This window comes from Tiliqua scincoides, chromosome 1, assembly GCF_035046505.1.
Source record: "Tiliqua scincoides isolate rTilSci1 chromosome 1, rTilSci1.hap2, whole genome shotgun sequence".
NCBI lineage: Eukaryota > Metazoa > Chordata > Lepidosauria > Squamata > Scincidae > Tiliqua > Tiliqua scincoides.
In genome coordinates this window covers 292714966-292736333 of record NC_089821.1, presented here as the reverse complement: position 1 = coordinate 292736333, position 21368 = coordinate 292714966, and the positions used below count along the sequence as shown (strand labels likewise).

Below are 21368 nucleotides of genomic sequence, written 5' to 3'. Positions count from 1 at the left end.
CGCAATTACTTCCATATCAGGGAGGGGGTGGCATCTTAAGACATGGTCCCAGGTGCAAGAAGACCGAGTTATGCTAGTGGGCTGTGGACACAGTAGCAAAGCCACACACTTCCCAATTTTGCCTGAAGAATAAAGCTGCAATCTTCATGCCTTCCTTCAGAATAGCAATACTTGTCCTGCTCCAGCACACCACACTTAACTAAAATCAGCAATGAGAAGCCACCATATTTTTCAAAACCCCAAACAAGCCCTTTTTGTGACAAGGCGATAGTGACAATTGCTTCCATGCAGAAGCTAATGCAGAGGTGTCAAACTCATTTCATACAGAGGGCCGAAGTTAGCATTCAGGGAGCCTGCTGAGGGTCAGAAGTGATGTCATTAAGCAGAAAGTGACATCACTAAGCAGCCGATGGCCAGAAATCAGCACCTCGTTCTCATATAGAAGCTCATTAACTGCAAATGGCAGAAGAGAAAATATGCAAATCTTGATCATATTTCAAGATACGGGAAAGCACAATTTTCATGTGGGCTGCCATTTCAGCAGTAACACCTCAGCACTGCTCAGTAGCTGAGAGCCTGAAGGCTAGATAAAAAGCTTCCGGGGGGCCGCATTTGGCCCCCGGGCCTTATGTTTCACACCCCTGACCTAATGAGCTTCCTAAAAGTAACCTCTGGCTATTGAAAGAAACAGGATGCTGGACTAGACAGACCTTTGGACTGGTCCAGCAGAGCTGGATGTTCACTTGTTATACCTTGAGAAACTTCCAACTCTTGACAGCCTGGAGTTAAAGGTTTTATTCTCTCCATCCACTGTTTCTAAGGATGCATCCATTATAGGTGCTTCAGCTCCTGTCTGGCTAACATCACACCTGGAAGTAGGATTAGAAGAAATGGAAGTTCTTAAGATCCTGCCATACACTCTGTGGCTTTGTTTGAAATCCTCAGCCCTCTTCTTATGTACAGCTTCTTATTATACAACTGTAATTTACTGCTGGACTGCAAAAGTGACAGTAAGGCACTCTAGTTTCAATGTAATGGGTTTCCTCTATGAAAGAGTGTCAGTGCAAGGAAAATGTTATATCGGAAAGCAAAACCAGCTTGCTCTTCATGTTCCTCCATGATGCTGTTCAGTTGTCTTCCTTTGTAGATATTCTTCAGCAGAGAATAACTCATATGGCAAACATATTTCCCTGCTCTAGGTCCTCTGCAAGAAGAAACTGCCAGTATAAAGAGTGCTTCGAGAACTGCCCCACATCAAGCACCTGGGTCTTTCATGTCTCACAACACATTATTGCTGTCAGTCCAGTCACCCTGTTTTTCCCATCCTGATGGTCTAACAGGTGATACTTGCTGCCTGACTCCTAATCTGTTCAGCACAATGGGGGACAGGATGGAAGGACCTCTTGTGAGCTTGGCAGAAGGCAAGCTTCTTCCTACTGCTCTCTCTCTCCTTGGATCAGAGTTTATCTCTCCAACCTCTGCTCAGCATTTGTAGAAACAGCCGAAATACTTGCTCCAGATTATCCACCTTTGTAAAAAGAGACTATAAAGTTTTGGATTTAAGAAGGCCAGTTGGCACTCTTAAAAAAAAATTACTTGCTGTCTAAATAAGTTTGGTAAAAGAAAAATATGCAGATCAGTTTGCAAAGCTTGCCGTGCCTCGCTTGCTAAGAGTTCTGCCATGCTGTGTGATTTCCCACCTATTGTGCTCACTCTTTGTTTCCTTAAAGCAACTCTGTTATTGCTAGTTTCACACAACTGCTGGTTTCAGCAGCACATGCACTTGATTGAGCTACATTTCTTTGTTGGCATCCTTCAGTCTCGGAAGACTATGGTATCGCACTCTGAATAGTGGTTCCGGAACAGTGTCCTCTCCAGTGCGCAAAGCCTGGGTAAAGTATATATGGAGGATAGACTGTTACCCATGCAGCAAATCCCCCCTCTCCATGTCACTGAAATGGTCCAATGGAAAGGCAGAAGCCAATACGGTTGGTCCCAGCGGCGTCGCAGGAGTTGCCAGAATGTGACTGTGTTCAGCCATGAACTGTCTTAGGGACTCCGGCTCCGGATTTTGCCTCGAGGTTGACTCCTGAAGCCTTTTCCATAACGGGATGCAACCACAAGGCAGTGGAGGTTTGGGATCAGAGTTTTCCTTCTTTCAGATGAGCTGCCTTCCCAGGCTATTGAGTCCCATCTACCCGGTGGCTGTTTAGCCGCCTCTTACAACAAATACAGCCAAACTGAGTGCCTATTCTTAGCCCCAGCCCCCAGGGGAATGTACAGTAATGCTACATTACTTCAGCACTATCCTATTAGTAGTAATGGGGGCAGGAATCAAATCACTTAAGTCCTTTCCCTAAATTGTAGCATTCTTCAGCATCTTCTTCAAATGTAAAGCTTTAGCTTAAAAACTACAAAAATTTGCCACTTCAAAGGCAGCACATGCTTCCTCCTTAATGAATGGTTTTCAGGAGCTGGTTATAAATTCACCGTACAACTGTTTTGAATATGGATGACTTCTTCTTTTAAGCATTTGGCATCGTTTAATGACAACCCCTGCAGTGGTGACACCATCTCAGAGTGAATGCAGCTGGCTTGCTGCACAATCATGAATGACATTGCATTTAGCTATTAATAATTGAAAGAGCTTTGTCTTTGTCTTTTTTTCTCCTGCTGGGTTCTGCATATAATTTATGGATTATAAACCACTTCCTGGCATCCAGGAAAAAAAAAATTTATTGAGTGAAAGAGGGTGAAAATTTTGGAGATTTTGTGAGGGTTTTAAATGTTTACTTTCTCTCTCCTAATATGCCTTGGAGAAGGCAGGCTGGCTGGCCTTCACTGCATCCAGAGCAGGTCTGGGTTGGGTTGCAGCAGAACTTGGAGGAAGGGGAATGCATTCCCCTTACTCTGTGTTGTGCAGATATTGTCCCTCTGGAGCTACTTGGATCTGAGCCATCTAAAGAGGTGGCGCAGATCCAAGCGACCTGTTGCAAGGCTGGACCACCTGGGAGGGGGTTAGGATCCAGCGGAAGTGCCGGATCATGGCTTCAACCCCCCCGCCCAGGCCTGGTCATCCCACCGGCTTGCCTGCCACCTGCCTTCCCCCTGGTCCAGAATACTCACACAACACCCTCCCCAGACTCCTGCACTGGCCTGACCTGGCCAGCGTGAACTCACCATTCTGCCAGCGCAGGAGTGCTGGATTTGGCCTCCCGACTCCTGAGGTGGCACCTTTATGGCACTTTTGCGAACCTCCAGGCCTTGTGCCGGATGAAGAGCACATCTGGATTGTGCTCTTAGTATCACATCAGGCCATAAGTCATAACCAGTGGTTCATTTACAAGTCCACTGCAAACCATTTGTTTCTGATGCTGGTTGCAAACTATGATTTGTGATTTTGAGCATCACACAAACCCATAGTTAAGCTTCCTTAACCATTTGGTGCTTTGCCTCTAACATCAGGTGCATCTCACTGTACTGTCCTTTAAAAATAGGCAGAAATAAAACCCTACAGCTTAGGACTCCGTTTGATGGAATCTGTACAAGGTAGCATACCTTGTACCTGTCTTAATAGCAGGTGTTGAGAATTGATGTAGAGACGATGCATTGGGGCTTCTTCACTTCGAATCTTGGCATTAACTAAGGACCCAGTCCTATCCAACTTTCCAGCACCAATGCAGCCATAACATAGCCCTTACCTTGTTCCCTTACCTTGAGGAAGCCTCCATAACCCCCTCCACCAACTGTAGGATGCAGCACACGCCCCATTGGCATAAGTGCATCAGTGCTGGAAAGCTGGATAGGATTGGACCCTTAGTGACCTTAGGCAAGCCAGTTCCTCTCAGCCTTAGCTCCCCAGCTGGAATTTACTTTCTTTATTGTTGTAAAGCATCCGGTTCACTAGAGACTGCTTCTCCAGAAAATGTTCTTTCTTCTCCGCAGCATCATTGTGTGGTGTCATTATAAACATGCTTCGTAATATCTGTTACTTTAGACAGATAATTGAATATTGCTTCATCATCATGCTTTTCCTTATGAGTGGTAGTTGTAAGATGAAAGTAGATAACACGGAATGGATTGTTCCCTAGATATGAAACTGCATTATATAAAGTCAGACCACTGATCCATCCAGCTCAGTCTTGCCTATACAGGTCTAGCCTATTTATACACAGATTTTTTATACACGGATTTGACTCAACATGAATGGCCCCTGCAAATGAGAAAGAATGTGCTGATCCCTGGAGAAGGGGAAAAATGCATCCCTTTAAAATCAGTTTTAAAAACTGAACAGTCCTTTAACAACAGCCTCCTTAATGAGAGAGAGAGAGAGAGGGCAGCAGGCTACCAATCCATCAATCCTTCTCTCTCCTTCGGACCCCTCCCTTCCCCCAGCAAGTGAAAGAAATGTGAAAGTGATCATTTTGCATTGGTGAAGGGAGGGACTGAGTGAAGTGCTGACGGATTGTCCTCTTAATGACTCTTATCTTAGAGAAAAGGTCAGCGAGGCTGTTTTTCAATCACTGGAGCAAAGAAACTTTGTTTTTTTAAATTGATTTGCTATAGTGCACTTTTTTTTAGTGCTTGGAACAGAACCCATGCGAATAATTAGTCTCAACCTGTACTTCACAGTGACTGGCAGTAGTTCTCCAGGATCAGAATCATAAATGTAAGAGTTGGAATGGACTTTGGAGGTAATTTAGTCCAGCCCCCTTCTCAGGGCAGAGAACTGCTACAACATCCTTAACAGGTGGCCATCCAGCCTCTGCTTGAACATTTGCAACAAAAAAGCATTACATTTTCAACCTTTTCCAGCAATTTTCAACCTTTTTCATCTCATGGCAAACTGACAAGGTGCTAAAATTTGTCAGGGCACACCATCGGTTTTTGGACAATTGACAAGGCACATCATGTTGCTGGGGGGGGCTCACATCCCGTAATAGCCCTACTTATAATTGACCCCCCCCCCCCAAAAAAAAAAACTTCCACAGCATAGCACACCCTCCTGCCAACCTCCAATCATCTGCAAATAACCATCCCCTCATCCAGGTCATGTATAATAATGTTGAACAACACAGAACCCAAATTAGAAGCCTGTGATGCACCATTTAGTACTTCTCTCGAGGCTGACATGGAGTCATTCATTAGCACTCATTGGGAATGGCTGTTCAATCACCTTTAAGCCCACCTAACAGTGATACAAGGCAGCCCTTGCTATCCACAGGGGTACTGTGCCCAAAATCCTTGCGGATACTGAAATACGCAAATGTTGGAATCTGTGGATTTGGGCACCTGGAGTGTCTGAACACAACCAGAACAAGGTTCTAATAATGTCTGGAGCCCTTCCAAGGCCCGCAGAGGCCTTTCATGGTCAAAAACCTGGTATTTTTGTCAGAAACATAAAGATGCCTTTAAACTGCTTTGGGTGGCATTCTGAGGCCTGCAGAGGCCACATACCTCCCAGATGTGAATTACCTATCATGTCTGGGAGGTCTTCAGTGGGTTTTTCCCTGGGTTCAGAATCCATGGATAATGAATTCTGCGGGTTCAGAATCTGCAGATATGGAGTGCCCACTGTATCATCTAACTCACAATTTACCATTTTATCTGGAAGGGTACCATGGGAGATTTGGCCAAATGCTTTGCTGATATCTAGGTACATTACATTATTATTATTATTATTTTATTTTTATTTTTATTTTATTAATTTGTACCCCGCCTTTTTGCCCAACGGGCACACAAGGCGGCTAACAAACAATTTAAAAATACAACATGAAAAACAGTTAAAAACAATTTACAATGATTAAAAAGCTAAAAACAAAACAAACCCCGTGGATTTTCATATAAAAAGCAAGAACACCAGCCAGCCTGTCAACAATTAAAAGCTTTTTGAAATAAAAAGGTCTTCAGTCCACGCTGAAATGTTAGCAACGAGGGAGCAGTTCTCAGTTCTAAGGGGAAGATATTCCACAGTTCGGGGGCCACCACCGAGAAGGCCCTCTTCCTGGCCACCACCCCTCTCACATCTCTTAGTGGTGGCACAGTCAAAAGGGCCCCCCCAGAAGATCTAAGAGCACGGGCCGTATTGTAGGGAAGGAGGCGGTCCCTCAAATACCCCGGCCCCGAGCCGTAAAGGGCTTTAAAAGTCAAAACTAGCACCTTGAATTGGGCCTGGAACAGAACCGGCAACCAGTGCAGCCGCCGGAGCAACGGCTCGACAGAGTCAAACCGCCGTGCCTCTGCAACCACACGAGCAGCCGCGTTCTGTACTAGTTTTAATTTCTGGACCGTCTTCAAAGGCAGCCCCACGTAGAGCGCATTGCAATAATCTAATCTAGATGTCACTAGGGCATGGGTTACTGCGGCCAGGTCCGCACAGCTCAGGTATGGTCGCAGCTGGCGAACATCAATGGCATTCCCAAGTTCTGCTAGATTGTTCACTCAGAAAAGAGATGAGTCTGGCACAGCTAGTTCTTGACAAACACATCTGACTCCCTGAAATCATCCATTATTTTCTAAGTATTCACAGACATTCCACTTATGCTCTTTCCAGGTATTGATGTCATGCTGACCAGTCTATAGCTTATCTTTTCCCCCTCTTTTAGGTAGGGATGTTTCTCAACTTCTCAAGGGAACTGTTTGCGATTCTGCCTTCATTATCTTGCTTTTTGAAATATCCTACTTTTCATGAACTGTTTTCTCCTATAGAAGTTCAAACCATGAGATAAGACTTAAATTTTCCTCTGAGCCCACTAAAATCAGCTTTCCTGAAATCCAAGGTACACATCTGATTACCCATAGCTTTCCTTGCCCTCATTATTGAGAATTCCAAGCTGACATGGTTGCATTATGCAATGTCCCTGCCATTCTCACTTCTTCAACCTATTCTCCTTTGGGAAGGATTAAAGAGCTTCCCAGCCCTACCTGGATAAACCCAGACAAAGAGCAAAGTGGGTATTCTGTCACTGAGCTGTAGCTCCTCCTTAATTTTCTCTTGAATTCTTCTACTGTTGCCCTATGATTGTTGGTAAGGGCTGATTCTAGATACAGACAATAGTAGGCCCAGCTGGTGCTCTGATCTAGTGCAGTAGTTCTAATCATCTTCAACAACACTCTTGATAATGAGATACTGGGGCTTGGAGTGGTTTCTCAAGTGCCATTGAAATGTCTTGCATTTTTATATCTTCAATGATTAGTTATCTAGTCTAGTGAGAATGAAGAATCAAGTGTGGCAGAGACTAAGGGCACTTGTAAATCATGGGGCCTCACTTCATTAAACTGACTTGATAGAGAGCATATATTCTCCTCTGCGCGCAAGGAAAATCCTCCTGAGTCAAACTGAAGCATCAACAGGTCCTTAAGGATTATTTTGTATTATGGACAGCAGTGGGACCCCTGCTTTGGGTAGAAGCCCCACCTTAATTATTAATGCAGAACTGCCTTCTGTCTCTAGGTGCAAACTTGTAAACAGAAGACAGTTCTGCATTAATGTCAACAGAATAAAAATGATATATTTTATTGATACCTCTCAGGTTACTGAATTTGGGGATATAATCATTTAATAAATGAATGTTGCTGGGGATCAACAGTGGGAGGACAGGCTTTGACCTTTGAGCCTTCCTTCAGGCCTCCCCCTGAGAAGCAGAACTTAAATGGGCTTTTGGGGTGAGCCACTTTTCTTTATGTCCTTATATTCTTCATAATGCTTTTGATATTTAGCTGAAATCCATGTCTTTTCTCAAAATAGAATTTTTAAAATTATTTACAGTATTTATATCCTGCTTTTCTGTTCAGTCACGGGGGGGGGGGGAGAGAATACCAAGGGTGATTGATGACACAAATTTAAAAACAAGGATACAATTATTGAACATAAAATAGAACACATCAATGGAACTATGTCCCAGGATATAATCTCAGGGCAGCCGATCCAGCCGCTGTGCAGAAACGAAGCAGGGCTTAGTTTCAGTGAGTGCTTGGATGGGTGACTGTTTTCCAACATAAGTTCAAAGTGGAAAAAAGGTGAGAGATAAATCTAAGAAGTAAAATAATAATGTGATAGCAAAATAGCATTTTTCCCTTACTTTATGCTCATTGTTGTACATGCAATGTGAAGCACACTTGTGCTGCTTTTACTTTTAAAAAGGGGCAACTTTGACCAGTAAACTCAGAACTCTCTTAGTTATTAAATGCCTGTGGAGAGACAGCCTGTCATCCCAGCACTTCTGAATGGCCTACTGAGCTCCTTATGCTCAGGAGTGTCTTTGTTAATAATAATAATATAATAAAACTTTATTTTTATCCCGCCCTTCTCCCTAACGGGACCCAGGGCGGCTAACAACATAATAAAAAAACAGATTTTAAAAAAATTAATACATAGCAGATAAAAACATTTAAAAACACATTACAGAGGCCATAAAAACAGTAGTCAGATTAAAAGACAGAATAAAAGAGCAAGTCACCAAGGAATCAAGCCTGTGAAAAACTAAAAGATGTATAAAAATGTTAAGAAGGCCAGAAATCAGAAGGCTTGTTTAAACAACAGTGTTTTCAGGCCTCGCCGAAAACTCTCAAGAGAGGGAGCCATTCTTAAGTCAAGGGGAAGGGAGTTCCATAGCTTTGGTGCCACTACTGAGAAGGCCCTATTTCTTGCTGCCGCCCCACGTACCTCCTTGGGTGGCGGCACTTGCAAAAAGGCCTTCTCTGATGACCTGAGAGGGCGAGCCGGATTGTACGGGAGTAGGCGGTCTCTAAGATATCCTGGCCCAGAGCAGTATAGGGCTTTAAAGGTCAAAACCAGCACCTTGAATTGGGCCCGGAAACGAATGGGCAGCCAATGTAGCCCCCGGAGAAGCAGACTGACAGAGTCAAACCGCCTGGCTCCGGTGACCACACGGGCTGCCGCATTCTGTACTAATTGTAGTTTCCGAACCGTCTTCAGGGGCAGCCCCACATAGAGCGCGTTACAGTAATCTAACCTTGATGTCACCGTGGCATGGATCACCGTGGCCAGGTCTGCACGATCCAAGTACGGTCGCAGCTGGCGCACCAGCCGAAGCTGAGCAAAGGCCCCCCTAGCCACAGCCGCCACCTGGGAATCCAGGAGCAGCTGCGAGTGCAGGAGCTGCGAGTCCACATGTTCTCATGTGAGCAACAAAATACTCTGCATGTACAATGGAAAGTCCCCTGTGAGTCTGCAGAACATTCCCCTCCTAGAATAGGAAGTCCATGCATGCGGAAGAGTGTATCTGTAATATGGAAATAAAGCTGAATTGAGAGAGAGAGAGTATACCAACAATCTAATTTTTGGGCCAACATATGACGTTATAGTACAGTATAATGAGCAGGCACATCTTGTGATGTTGCGCTAAATAATAATAATAGTAACAGGTATTTATATACCGCCTTTCTTGGTCTTTATTCAAGACTTTATTCAAGGCGGTTTACATAGGCAGGCTTTATTAAATCCCTATTAAATAGGGATTTTTACAATTTCAAAGAAGGTTCTTTCTTTCAAGAACGACTACATTCAAGGTGTTTCATTCCGATCTGGCTTCACATTCTGGCCTCCATCCTCCCACGCTCAGAGCAGATGGAATTGCTCGGCTTCAGCTTGTCAGCTGCTCCAAGGTCGCACGGTGCCGGTGGCCTCGAACCGGCGACCTTGTGGATGTTATCTTCAGGCAGACGGAGGCTCTACCCTCTAGACTAGACCTCCTGCGCTAGCTTATACAGCAGACAATTTCCCTTTTTGAGGCACTCTTTTCCTGGCACAGCAAACTTCGAACATATGATTGCAAGTCGCATTTCAAAATGTGTTTTGAATCTTGATTCACAACCCAGTTTAAACAGCAGTCCTTGGACCTGGCTGCTCTCAGTACACATTCAGTTGATTTCAATGTGAATACATTGAAGTATTTAAAAGCATCCAGTGTCCTGCTTCTGAGCACACAATAAGCAGGATTGCCACTTGAATAAAACTTTGAATAAAAAATAAATTTAGATGAAGATGAAATTTTGTTAGATAATAAATCTGTACCAGTCTTTTTCATTCTGTATTCTGGTTGGTTTTGCTCTGAAATCAGTCAGAGCAAAAATGATGTATACACGTAGCTACCCTTCACTCTCAGCTTCCCAAATTGCAACTTGCTCAGTCACTTTAAAATTTACTGTGAGAGCCCAACCCGATCCATAGCCCAACCCTATCCATACCTCTCCCCCCCCCCCCCCCGCCAATGTAGTGGCACTAAAATGCAGATTAGGCAGATTGATTCTAGAAGAGCACCAGGGAAACTACCCCATCTTGACCACTCCACATGGTGCTCTTCCAGTCCCTTTCTGACCTTGGCCTGAAAAATATGGTGTGATTTTTTTTAAGAGTCTTTAATCTTGTATTTTTTATTCTCTTTCCAGGAATGGAATAGCAAACTGCCGGATGCGGACAGAGAGTGAACAGTCCTGTGGCTCTCCAGTGGTCAGTGGTGACCCAAAGGATGATCACAACTATAGCAGTGCCAAATCTTCCAACCACAGGAGCACATCGCCCACTAGTGACTCAATTTCCTCTTCCTCTGCCGATGACCACTATGAATTTGTTACGAAAGGCAGCCGGGACAGTAGCGAGGGCAGTGAAGTCAGCTTCCACAGCCACGAGAGCCATAGTGAGGCAGAGGAGGAGGACAAAAGGCAGAACCGGAAAGAGACCAAGGATTCTTTAGCCGACAGTGGGTACGCCTCTCAGCACAAGAAGCGCCCGCATTTACTGAAGGCAAAAAAAGTACCGAGTGACACACTGCCTCTTAAAAAGAGACGTACAGAGAAACCCCCAGAGAGTGACGATGAGGAGATGAAAGAAGCCGCTGGATCCCTCTTGCATTTGGCAGGAATTCGGTCTTGTTTGAACAACATCACCAATCGGACGGCAAAGGGGCAGAAAGAGCAAAAGGACACCACAAAAAATGAGAACAAATCCATTGATTGAACTTATAAAACAATTTCGTTTCAGCACGTCAGGTGAATTCTAATGATTTGTGGCAATATCAACAGATATTTTCTTTTTTCAATTTTCTTTCTCTCCTCCCCCCTATATGTTTTTTTTGTTTGTTTTGTTTCTTTTTGATTCTTTTTTTTTGGGGAACCCTTAATATTTTGTTTTAAAGGAGATTGAAGCCATAGAACTCATACTGATACTCAACTAATTTTACAAAAGCTTTTCATGACATGAAGACAAAAGAAAAAAGAATAAAAGCCAAAATTGCCATTGGTTTCTCTAGCTTTGTCAGAAACGCATGGTTTGAGTATACTGTGACGTCACCAGTTAATGTGAGAGGATTATAAATTTGAAGTTTTCTGATACCTAGGAAAAAATAATTAGATAATTTGGTAATCATTCAGGCCAGGCTCTTAGAATTTATTTTATTTAAAGGCCTTATGATTGGGTTTCTATGTGATTGTGTCTAGAGATTTGAGGGGAAGTAAGAGGCACACACATTTGTCCTCAAACCCAGGATCACAGAGTGGCATTCACTTGCAGTTGTGCCATAGAAGTTTTTGGAATAGCCACTGGAGTCAGGTGCTCCTACAGACATGAGCTCTTACAGTTTCATGTCCTGTATAAGGCTCATAAAATGAAAATATAACTTTTAAATTGTGGAAAACCGAACTGTGTATGCAATGAGTGTCAGTGAAATAAGGAGAAAGTGGTGGGGGGGATTAGTGATATTGTTTAATCAATTATAATTGTCTTCTATATTTAAATTAAAAGAATGTTTTTTAAAAAGCCATAAGCCTGAAGATTGGCACTGCCTGCAAAAATATTCTGGGAAAACAAGCTATGAGTTCTTAACTGCCTGAGTGAAAAGCAATCAAGTCTAAAGAAAACTATTATGAGTAGATATTTGAGGATCAAAATAAGGAAACCTTTTCTGTAGGTCACAAAGATTTGATCTTGCTAGGGGGAAAAAAACACACAAATGCTACAGAACCTGCCATTAGTATTATGTCGCTTTTTAAAATAAGAATAAAAAAATCCACGTTGGTTGGGAAAACAACATAATCTTACTTAGAGCTCCTTCTGTAGTGCTTCTCAAAATGGATTACCCAGTTCATGTCAGTCAGGATTCATCTGTGCAAAAATGACAAATGTATTTCCAGTTTTAACCAGTGTAGCCAGCAGAAAATTGTGATCCACATTGCATGGATTCCTTCTGGGAGGGACTCGGGAGTACAAAATAAAAAAATAAAATAAAACCCTTTTTTAATTCAAAGATAACAAAAGTTCTTGTAAGGTAAATAATGTATTTAGCATGAAGCATGAATTATTTTCATATAAATATAGAAAAATAGAGAAAAGGCTATGCCTCTAATTTTTAAGCCCTTAGGCTTAGTTTGTTTTTTGGATTTTGTTTTTGTTTTGGATTTTTTTTTTCCTTTTTTAATTTTAAGGTTTTAAGGTTTAACCTTTTTCAGGGACAAATACTGACTGTTGGGGAACTTACTCTGCAATATTAAAAAAATAAAATAAAACTTCATGCTCGGGTAGGGCTTGGATGGTTGAATTAATATTGCCTTGTCTGCACATTCAGCCCCCTCCTCCTACTTCTCTGTTTTTTGAACACGTTTGTCCTTTCTTTGTCTTTACATGTATTAACATTACGCAATAATTTTGAGGGCAAGGCAAGTAGTGAGTGTGTATGATTAGGGGCTCCAGGAGGCGCAAAAAAACTATGGGGTGCAAACAACTTGTAATGTTGGTTCAGGGGAGACCATGACCACAAAATCCACCACAAGAAAATAAATTCTGAAGGGCTTCTATTGTTTTTTGCAGGGCAATTAGATGGTAAAGACAAGATTTGTTTATGGCCATACCTGCTTTGCAAGCAAATGGCCTTGTAAACAGATGGAAGACTTTGCAATAAGGCTACTTCTTCCAGCTTTCAAAACTGTTAGTATCAAAGGCCATAACCTTGAGACTACTTCCAGAGCTATAGGCCACATCCAAAGGGCTCCACGTGCTTCAAGTCTTTTCAGGACTCCTGTTCCCATTATAGTTCTTCACACACAAAGGTGAGCTGTCATCAGAAGAGCAAATTGACATCCTCTCTGTGTACACCTTCGGTGTGTGTCAGGGCTCTGTGGATTCAGCCACAGGCTTCAATGAACTTTCAGTTGCTCTGTACATGCAACTGGAACATTGGAGGCAGGGAATTGAAATATGGGGCATACACTAGAGTTATACTCCAGAAAACAAATAATGGTCTGCCTGTCAACAGACTTGAGAAACGCAAAACGCCAAATTGTCTTTGAATTGCAGAGATCTGTCCATAAGTTCGACCTGTGTGTTACCATTTCTGTCAATACATTTTCAGTACAAGAAAAATTCTGTATCTGCAAAAATAATTACAAAGGTAGCACTTGACTAAGAAACAAGAACAATTAAAAAGAAAAGAAAGTGCTATGAATGTCAGAATCTCCTTCACAAACAAGCGTGCCAGTATACGTCTTTATTTTCTTGAGTATGGAGGTGTAGTAGGCATGAGTATATCTTGCAAAGGGTGAAGAGATGTGGTTGACTGTTGAGTGAAATGAAATAAATATTCTACCATGTAGGTCAAGAACTGGAAAGATTCTGAAGTCTGAGTATTATTGATTATGTCAAGATTGTGATGCCTGGTACACTGAGATCAGTGGAGTGCAACATGATACAGCATATTGAAGCCTATATTGTGACCCAAAATCTTTTCTGAATTACTAATTGAACTGTTAAAAACTGGGAATTGGTACAATGGAAGGGGAAAAAAACCACACACATACTACTGGTGTTGAACTGGGCTAGATCCAGGAAGTGGGTATGTGCTTACAGTTGCTTAATTGCAATCAGAGGTTTTTGCAAGTTCAGGTACAAATCTGAGTACCATTGCTTGCACCTACCTGTTCTCCGTATGCATACCTTGGGACAATTCCCTGCATAAGCTGCAGTGAAATTAACTGAAAGTGTGCAAACCTTTAAGCCAGCTGTGCTCTTTCCCAAGTTCCATTCATTTCAATGAGGTTTCTATAGGAGTATTTCAATTTGATTAGGTTTGATTAGTAGCTGGCTGTTCATGCCTTAAGTGCATTTTAAACCATTTATATGTCACTCTCAGTGTTGTTATATTCCTTTGACCTGAAAGCATGCCATTCAAGCATTTCACTCCTGTAAAACAGGGGTAAACCCAGAACAACTTTGCTTTCTTGAGTAGTTTCTTCTGAATGTGCAATCAGTTGAGGTTTAGTGCAGAAAAAAGTATGTCTATATACTGGATTTTTAATTGCTGACGTTACTAGTTACCTTTTTTTCTGATAAAGCATTACCCACAAAACAATTTAAAGATTGGCCACTATTTAGGGAGACATTTAAAAACCATCAGAATTCAAGGTCCACCATGTGAATGACTATCATAATTATTTCTGTAACATTCAGTTACAGAAACATTGAATAATCTTGGACCTTACAAACTGTTCCCTGTGAAATATTCAAATTAACGTTTTTGTTCATGCAACACAACCATATATGCATCCAGGCTTGGGACTAATTGCATTCCATTAAAGAACATTTAAATGAGCTCTCAGTTGTGCTGTCCACACTTAGCGGTAAATATATAAGTTTATGTGTGGATTTTTTTTCTTCTAATCATATGCAATGTTGATATCGCTGGTTAATCCACTAGGGCAAATAACCATCAGCAAAAGCATTTTGTAAAACAGGAGACATGAACATGAAGGAGCCAAAGTTAAACACTGTCCCATTGATCTAAACTGGAGAATTAAACCAGTGCTCTTCTTTTTCCCTAAAATCAATGAGGTTTTTAAAAGTGCTGAACTTTGGCTGAATTACGCCTGGCTCATGATTTAAAAACACATTTGCCAAGTTAAAAAAAAAATGTTTATGCCGAATGCCTTGTTAGTTTGGCTATCCCTAAGGAAAGTAAAATACAGTTGATCTCGTAAAATAGCATATCAAGTTACTCTGTTCTGGATGCAAGGGATATATTGCTTATGTGTTATTATTGGAAGTGGTTTTGAAACATCAAAGGGCTGCTGAAATTTTGGCATGTCTATCATGTAACTGCAAAATACCTAGCCATTTCCAACACTTTGGTTTTTTAAAAAAGCCCCAAACTATCATTAGATTCTGTGGTGCCAATTTCTTTCCTTAATGCCAAACCGAACTTAAAGCCATTGGGTCCAACTATTGTCTTCAGCTGCACTGATACTTTAGAACTGCTGTTCAGTACCTGGAGGATTGCGTCCCTTACCTTTGTGCCACAACTATTTTTGAAAACGGTGGAAGGAAGGAGGGTAATGGGAATATATCTGTGTTCCTATTTTTGCAATATTATTAAATATCAAGCTAATGCTTTGTGTTTAGATAGGGAACAAAAAAAAACTCTAAAGGTACCAGAATTCATGACACGTGTTCATTTCCTGGGTGGTATAGGTTGTCAATTCTTGTTTGTGTAGCCATTTAAAATTGTGGCAAGTACTGTGAACCAGAAATTTTAGTAGAGCTGAAAATAGATGATGAGAATTCACTGTTTGTGTCCTGAAAACCATGGGATATGATCCAGCCCCCCCCCCCCCCAATGCCAACACAGAGGGTATTTTAAGGCAAGAGCTTGGGAAATGGTCTTGGGAAGCTACAGATTTACTAGATCACGCACAGAGACTAGAAGGGAGCAGAAGAGAATTGGGGAGAGAGGCATGCAATGTACCTCTGAGCTTTGCATCCAGCACGTGTGCAGGATCAAAACTGCCACTAGGCAGATTATCTTCCTGGACCCTTCCTATGTGTGCCTTCTAGTGCACTAGAAATAGCCCAGTAAGTTAGCTCTTGAGGGTTTGGTCATACCTGCTTCCTGTTTTGGGGCATGAGTGAGGTGAGGACTACACCCAGCCTACAGCCTTCTTTCACTTGGACGTTCTAGGTGATTTATTTAGGGGCACCAGCACAGAATGTCTCTCTGTAGCTGCATTGTAACTGACTATTGGATTGGGACAAATGCACCCACATGCTCCTTCCAGTGAGCTTGGATGCTTACAGACCCTTTGCACACACTTCTGTGGGGGCTGAATCATGTCCTAGTTGGTTTTTATTTTGTTTATGAAATCACATTGATTGAGAGCTTTCTGCCTTTAAAAACAGTAAACCATTTAATGTATTACAATCTCTATGGGGTTCCCTGTTTTATCAGATTCTGGCTGAACATTCTCAGTAAGTCTATTTTTGTAGCTGGCATTTAATGGCATATAAGCAGAGCATTTGGTAGACCTTTCTGTGAGCTGGCCTGCTGCTAACCTTACACAAGTGTCCCGCTTAATCACATGATCTGATTTCCTTTTAGAGACAATTGCCCTAATTGTTCCCCAAGGGCTCCTATATGCAGCAGTGCTGAAATTCTTACTACCAAGGGTTGTCTCATCCCACTCCCAAATGGTCAAAACCACGCTGTTTGTGCTGTCTCCCACACAAAAGTTAATCACCATAGCCTCTGCTTGCATAGAGGTACATGTGTATAGAGACTCCTCTATATACATGTACCTCTCCTCATGAAGAGCTTGTTCCATGCATTGTCCTTATTGCCTTGGCATTTGCATGGACTTTTCGTTGGTCAGCAAGATGATATACCTGTCTGAAAATTCAGCTAGCATGGATGATCATGGGCATTGGTCGCAGAGAAGCTATTCTCAATTGCACATACTTGCCAGTGATGTTTCAGTAGTTTAGATGGTCTGCCTTCCAGTTGGGGAACAGAGAGATTGTTTGGGAGCGGAGTCACTTACTGGAGTAAATTAAGGCACTTTTACTAAAATAAATGGGACAACACCACATTGCACCAGCAGATTTTTTTAGCATTGTAATCCCTGCAAAAAGGCACTGTCATCTTTAGTGTCACCAATGAATTATGGTTTTCATATACAAAGGTAATGAATTTCATTAAGAAAATTAGCTAGATTGGGCCCAGTTGCCCTGCTAATACAATAGCTAATTAGTTCCAGGTTTGGTTAAAAAATAAAAAGTATTCTTCCACCTCCCAGATCAGAATCCTACATACACTCAGCTGAGCAGCAGTTAAGTCTGATAGTGTTCTTCCCTACCCTCTTTGTAATTTGTAAAACACTGTTATGCACATAAATGTAGCACTGTGATCTAATTTAAATAACCTTATTTATACTGATGTGTAATGTATATTTACACTTTGCTACAATGATAGCCTTCGGTCATCCTCTGACTGTCTTTTTGCTTTCTGTTGTAGGAAATAAAAAGTTGTAATTACCATCTTCTTAATTTATCCTCTGCAGACAATTCATCAATCAGTGTATCATTTTGCTATTGGTTCTTATTTGAGCTGGATTTTATCAGTAGTCACACCTTATACTGTGCCACTGTCTGTATGAAATTTTCTTGTACAATTTGTTCAAGCCTCTGTCATTTCATTATCAGTGGCAAATGGGGTGGGAAAATGTGTAGCATCTGTTTTGATACTGGTTGTCTTGAATTGGGGGGGTGGGTAGTTGCATCGTTGACAATGTTAACTATCGTCGCCATGCAGTCTTTCTGCAGCTCAACAAACAAGTACTTGTTTAACTGCCCCCCCAAAAGGAAAAGAACTCAACAATCTCTGTCTAGGGTGCTGTATTTTTTCTAGTCTACATCTAAAAGTGCAAAAGAAAAGTTAATACAGACGTCCTCATTGATTTTCTGCTGACTACTACACAAAACTGTATTTATCTAACATACATTTTCTTTTCACTTTATTGTGTCTAGAATGAGTAGAGAATACGTCTTAGTTCTGTTCTTGTGATTCTATTAAAATTAATGCAATGTGAAAACCCCACTAAATGTTTGGCTCTGATTCAACATTGAGCAGCCAAGGCTGCCCAGGTATTTAAATTCCATTTTAACAAAAATTGGAATCCCACCACTCACGTTTTGGTGAGGAAAGCGACACACATGGGGCTGAATCCAGACTCCTTGCTTCCGCCCCCCCCCGCCCCCAAAGTAAATAGGCTTTTCAGTTTTTTAAGAAGCTGTGATTGGGAAGGGGAACTATGCATATAGCAGCCATCTACATGCATGGTTTCCCATCCAACTCAGGATCTATATGCAGAAATTGGATCAAAGCTGCTACAACTGTCAGAGAGCTCTGTGCTGATATGCTTTACTGGATATGAACTTCTAATGGGCTGATGTTTGTAGATAATCAGGACTCTCTTACTGTGGCCTGAATCCCCTGTGCTTTTTCCTAGTTCCTGTTAAGAGAGAGCATTCAGTGTTTTGTGTTTTTAAAAATAAAAAGAAAGCTTGAGAAAAATGTTTCTCAAGCATGTTGGGGGAGGGGCAGTGGAGTTGATACCAGTTTCACTTCTGTATTATACACACTCACTACTTCAGTCTGCCTTGGTGTCAAATGTCGGAAGGGATGGGGGTCAGGAATGATTTCTCTGTGTATGAAAAGCATTCTGAACATGTACATTTTTATACTCTTCTGTAATATTTTTGAAATATTTTTGTTTTGCAGAAAATAAAGTGATGAAGCAATCAAAAGACCAATAAGTACAATATCAATGCTTTAGGGGTCATAAGACCTTCACTGGCCAATAGATTAATTTAGTACAGCAATAAGCCAAATTTTTTTTCCTTTTTTTTGTTTTGGGTTTTATTTTTCCTTTTTTGTTTTTATGCTGTACTAGGTGTATGGAACTGCCAGTTTCATTAACAGAAAATGAGAACTGTGATGGGGGCATAAACAGTGATATTAAGTTGTATTTGTGTTTACCTAAATGAACAGTCGGAAGGCAAGTGCAATCAGCCGATCTTTAGGAAATTATATTTAAAAAATGTTGATCTAGAGGCATACTTGCATTTTACGTTTCTTGATGTGTAATCATATTGCCAAAGACAAACTCTTTCATCAGTTATTATTGTAAATAACACTTTCCCAAAACCTACCATAAAGTTTCTGTGATGTATTGTCTTCCAGTTGCAATAAAAATTACTGAGTTGCATCAATTGAATAACTGCAGTTTATGGGTGTTGACTTTTATAATTTCATTTTATTTGTTTAGCATTTCTCCTGCCCTTGTTTGGGCAGGTAATATTACTGACTCCAATAAATACACTTGTTGAGTGAAAATTTCCCCCAGGATCTTTAAAAAAAAACCCCGATGAGCAGGCTTTAAAGACCTTTCCCTCTAGTTTGGTTTGTTTCATTTTATAGATTTTAACTTATTTGTAAAATTTCAGTCTCGTCTATCTTGATAATTCAAAGTGGCTCACAACATAATAACACACAGTTAAAAACTGAAAGAATTACCAACTAATATGGAGACAAAAAACATCAACTCAAGAAGGGCTAGATTAAAACAGCAATTGAATTAATCAGAGACGGCAACAGCAACAAAATTATTCCCAAAATAATGACAGGGAAGGAGCAAATCACACCTCCCATGGGAGAGTGTCTTACAGATTGGGGTGCAACCCCATCCTATGTGTCCCAGTAGGTTGCACTTCAGACAGCGACAGAACATGCAGAAAGCCTTCCCTGGCAGATACAGGTAGATGGAAGCTGGTACATCAAGCACCTTGGTCTTGAGCCTTTTAGGACAGGAGTGTCAAACTTGTTTCATACAGAGGGCCAAAGTTAGCATTCATGGTACATGCTAAGGGCCAGAAGTGACATCATTAAGCAGATGATGGCCAGAAATAAGCACTTGTTTTCACACAGGAACTCATTAGCTGCAAGTAACAGAAGAGAAAATGTGCAAATCTTGTTCATATTTTCAAGATATTAGAGAGCCCAATTATCAGGAGGCGGGGGGGGGCCTGTGCTGACACACAGGTGACAACTTGCTCCCTCCTCCATCCAGGGTGCTGTGTTTGGCTGCCAGATGTAGTCTATGCTCCATTGTGGCAAAGAGAGATGTTGAATTCTTTTGCTATTTTTCACTTCCCCAGTGTTCCCTATGGGGTTCCTCCAACAAACACCAGGTCTGTCTTTGGCCTAGCAGTTTCCTGGCATCAGGGGCATGTCAGTCATCTGAGAGGGGTTAGGATCTGACCCCCCCTCCTAGTTCCTCCCTTGTCCTGCCCTCACCCTGCTCTGTTCTCCTCTAAATCTTTGCTTCTCTGCTGGCAGTGTATCCAGTTTGCATCTCAAAAGATCTGTCCTGGGAGATCCAACATGTCACAGGTTGGCCATCCATGGTACAGCCATTGGCAGAGGGGCTTCTGTGCCAGCAGGGCTATTGTTGCACTGACATACTTGGAGTCAGGGCTTCTGAGAGGAATTTTATCAGGGGTACAAAGTTTCTTTGGGGCCCCTTTGCAAAGGGTGAGGGGAGAAACAGTGTGGGGGAGGGTGGTGAGGGGCAAGAGGAATAGGGGCAGGGAGGGGCAAAAAAGGATGGTACAGACAGCTGGAAAAGTCTCTGGAGCCCAGGTCTACCCACCCATGTGGCATCAGTAGTGACCCAAGCATCCCATGTGGGCAACAAGTCTGAGTAATAGGAAAACGTAAGATCCCAGGAAATTTCTGGACCTCCTCCTTTGGCTCCTGGGCCCCCCTTTTGACCCTGGGACCAGGTACAAATTACCCCCTTTACCCCCCCCCCTCTAGGCCCTGCGTGGAGTTATGCCAGCATATCTCACGGATAGGATTGGGCCACTAAACTATTTGCTAATATATCCTTGTCAACTTTTGCTGTTTTAAAATATAGCGAAAATCAGCTTGGAATCTTTTTTCCTTTCTTCTCTGCCATGGATTCAAAGCAGCAGTGAGTCTATGCATGTGGTTAACTGGGCCACAAATTATGCTCTTTTCCTACTGCTGAGACAGAGCAGCATCTTATCTGTATGTCTTTTCAGTTGATTAGACAATGCACACAATGATACTGCAGCCCTCTTCCTGGCGTCAATTTGGAGTGTACCTCGGCACCTCCACTCATCAAAGAACCGAGTGTTCTCCCCTAGTAGAGCCACTTAAATTAATAACTAGCAAAAAGCATGGAACTAATCATTTATTGCAATTCCATGCTGCGCTGGGCTTTCTAAACCAATGACAAAGCAGTTTCCCCTGACCCTGAATCCTCTGCAACTTCCATTGTTAAGATTGCTCAGAAATATTCTGTTCTACAAGACAAGGGACTGCAGATTTGACTGATGTCGTCATTTTTATTTAATTAGCAAGGACAAATAGTGACAGGGCTTTGCAATAACTCATGGGCCGTCCTCTCATTCGCTTCTCTCTTTAGTTTTGAACAGGCATTGTCTCAGAAGGTTGGAATCGACTGATGAAAGGCCCACATTCTGAATCATCGTCTTATGCAAATTC

At 41.9% G+C, this 21368-nt stretch overlaps 1 protein-coding gene across 3 annotated transcripts in view; it reads left to right on the top strand.

The window, feature by feature from the left end:
- Positions 1 to 19056, top strand: part of FOXN3 (forkhead box N3) — a 188803-nt gene extending 169747 nt beyond the window's left edge. For all 3 annotated transcript variants that reach the window (XM_066628300.1, XM_066628291.1, XM_066628284.1), the window contains one exon: positions 10411 to 19056. In XM_066628300.1, the coding sequence (XP_066484397.1) occupies positions 10411 to 10978 (568 nt within the window). In that variant the 3' untranslated portion in view covers positions 10979 to 19056. The remainder of the gene's footprint in view (positions 1 to 10410) is intronic.
- The last annotated feature ends 2312 nt before the right edge of the window (positions 19057 to 21368 follow it).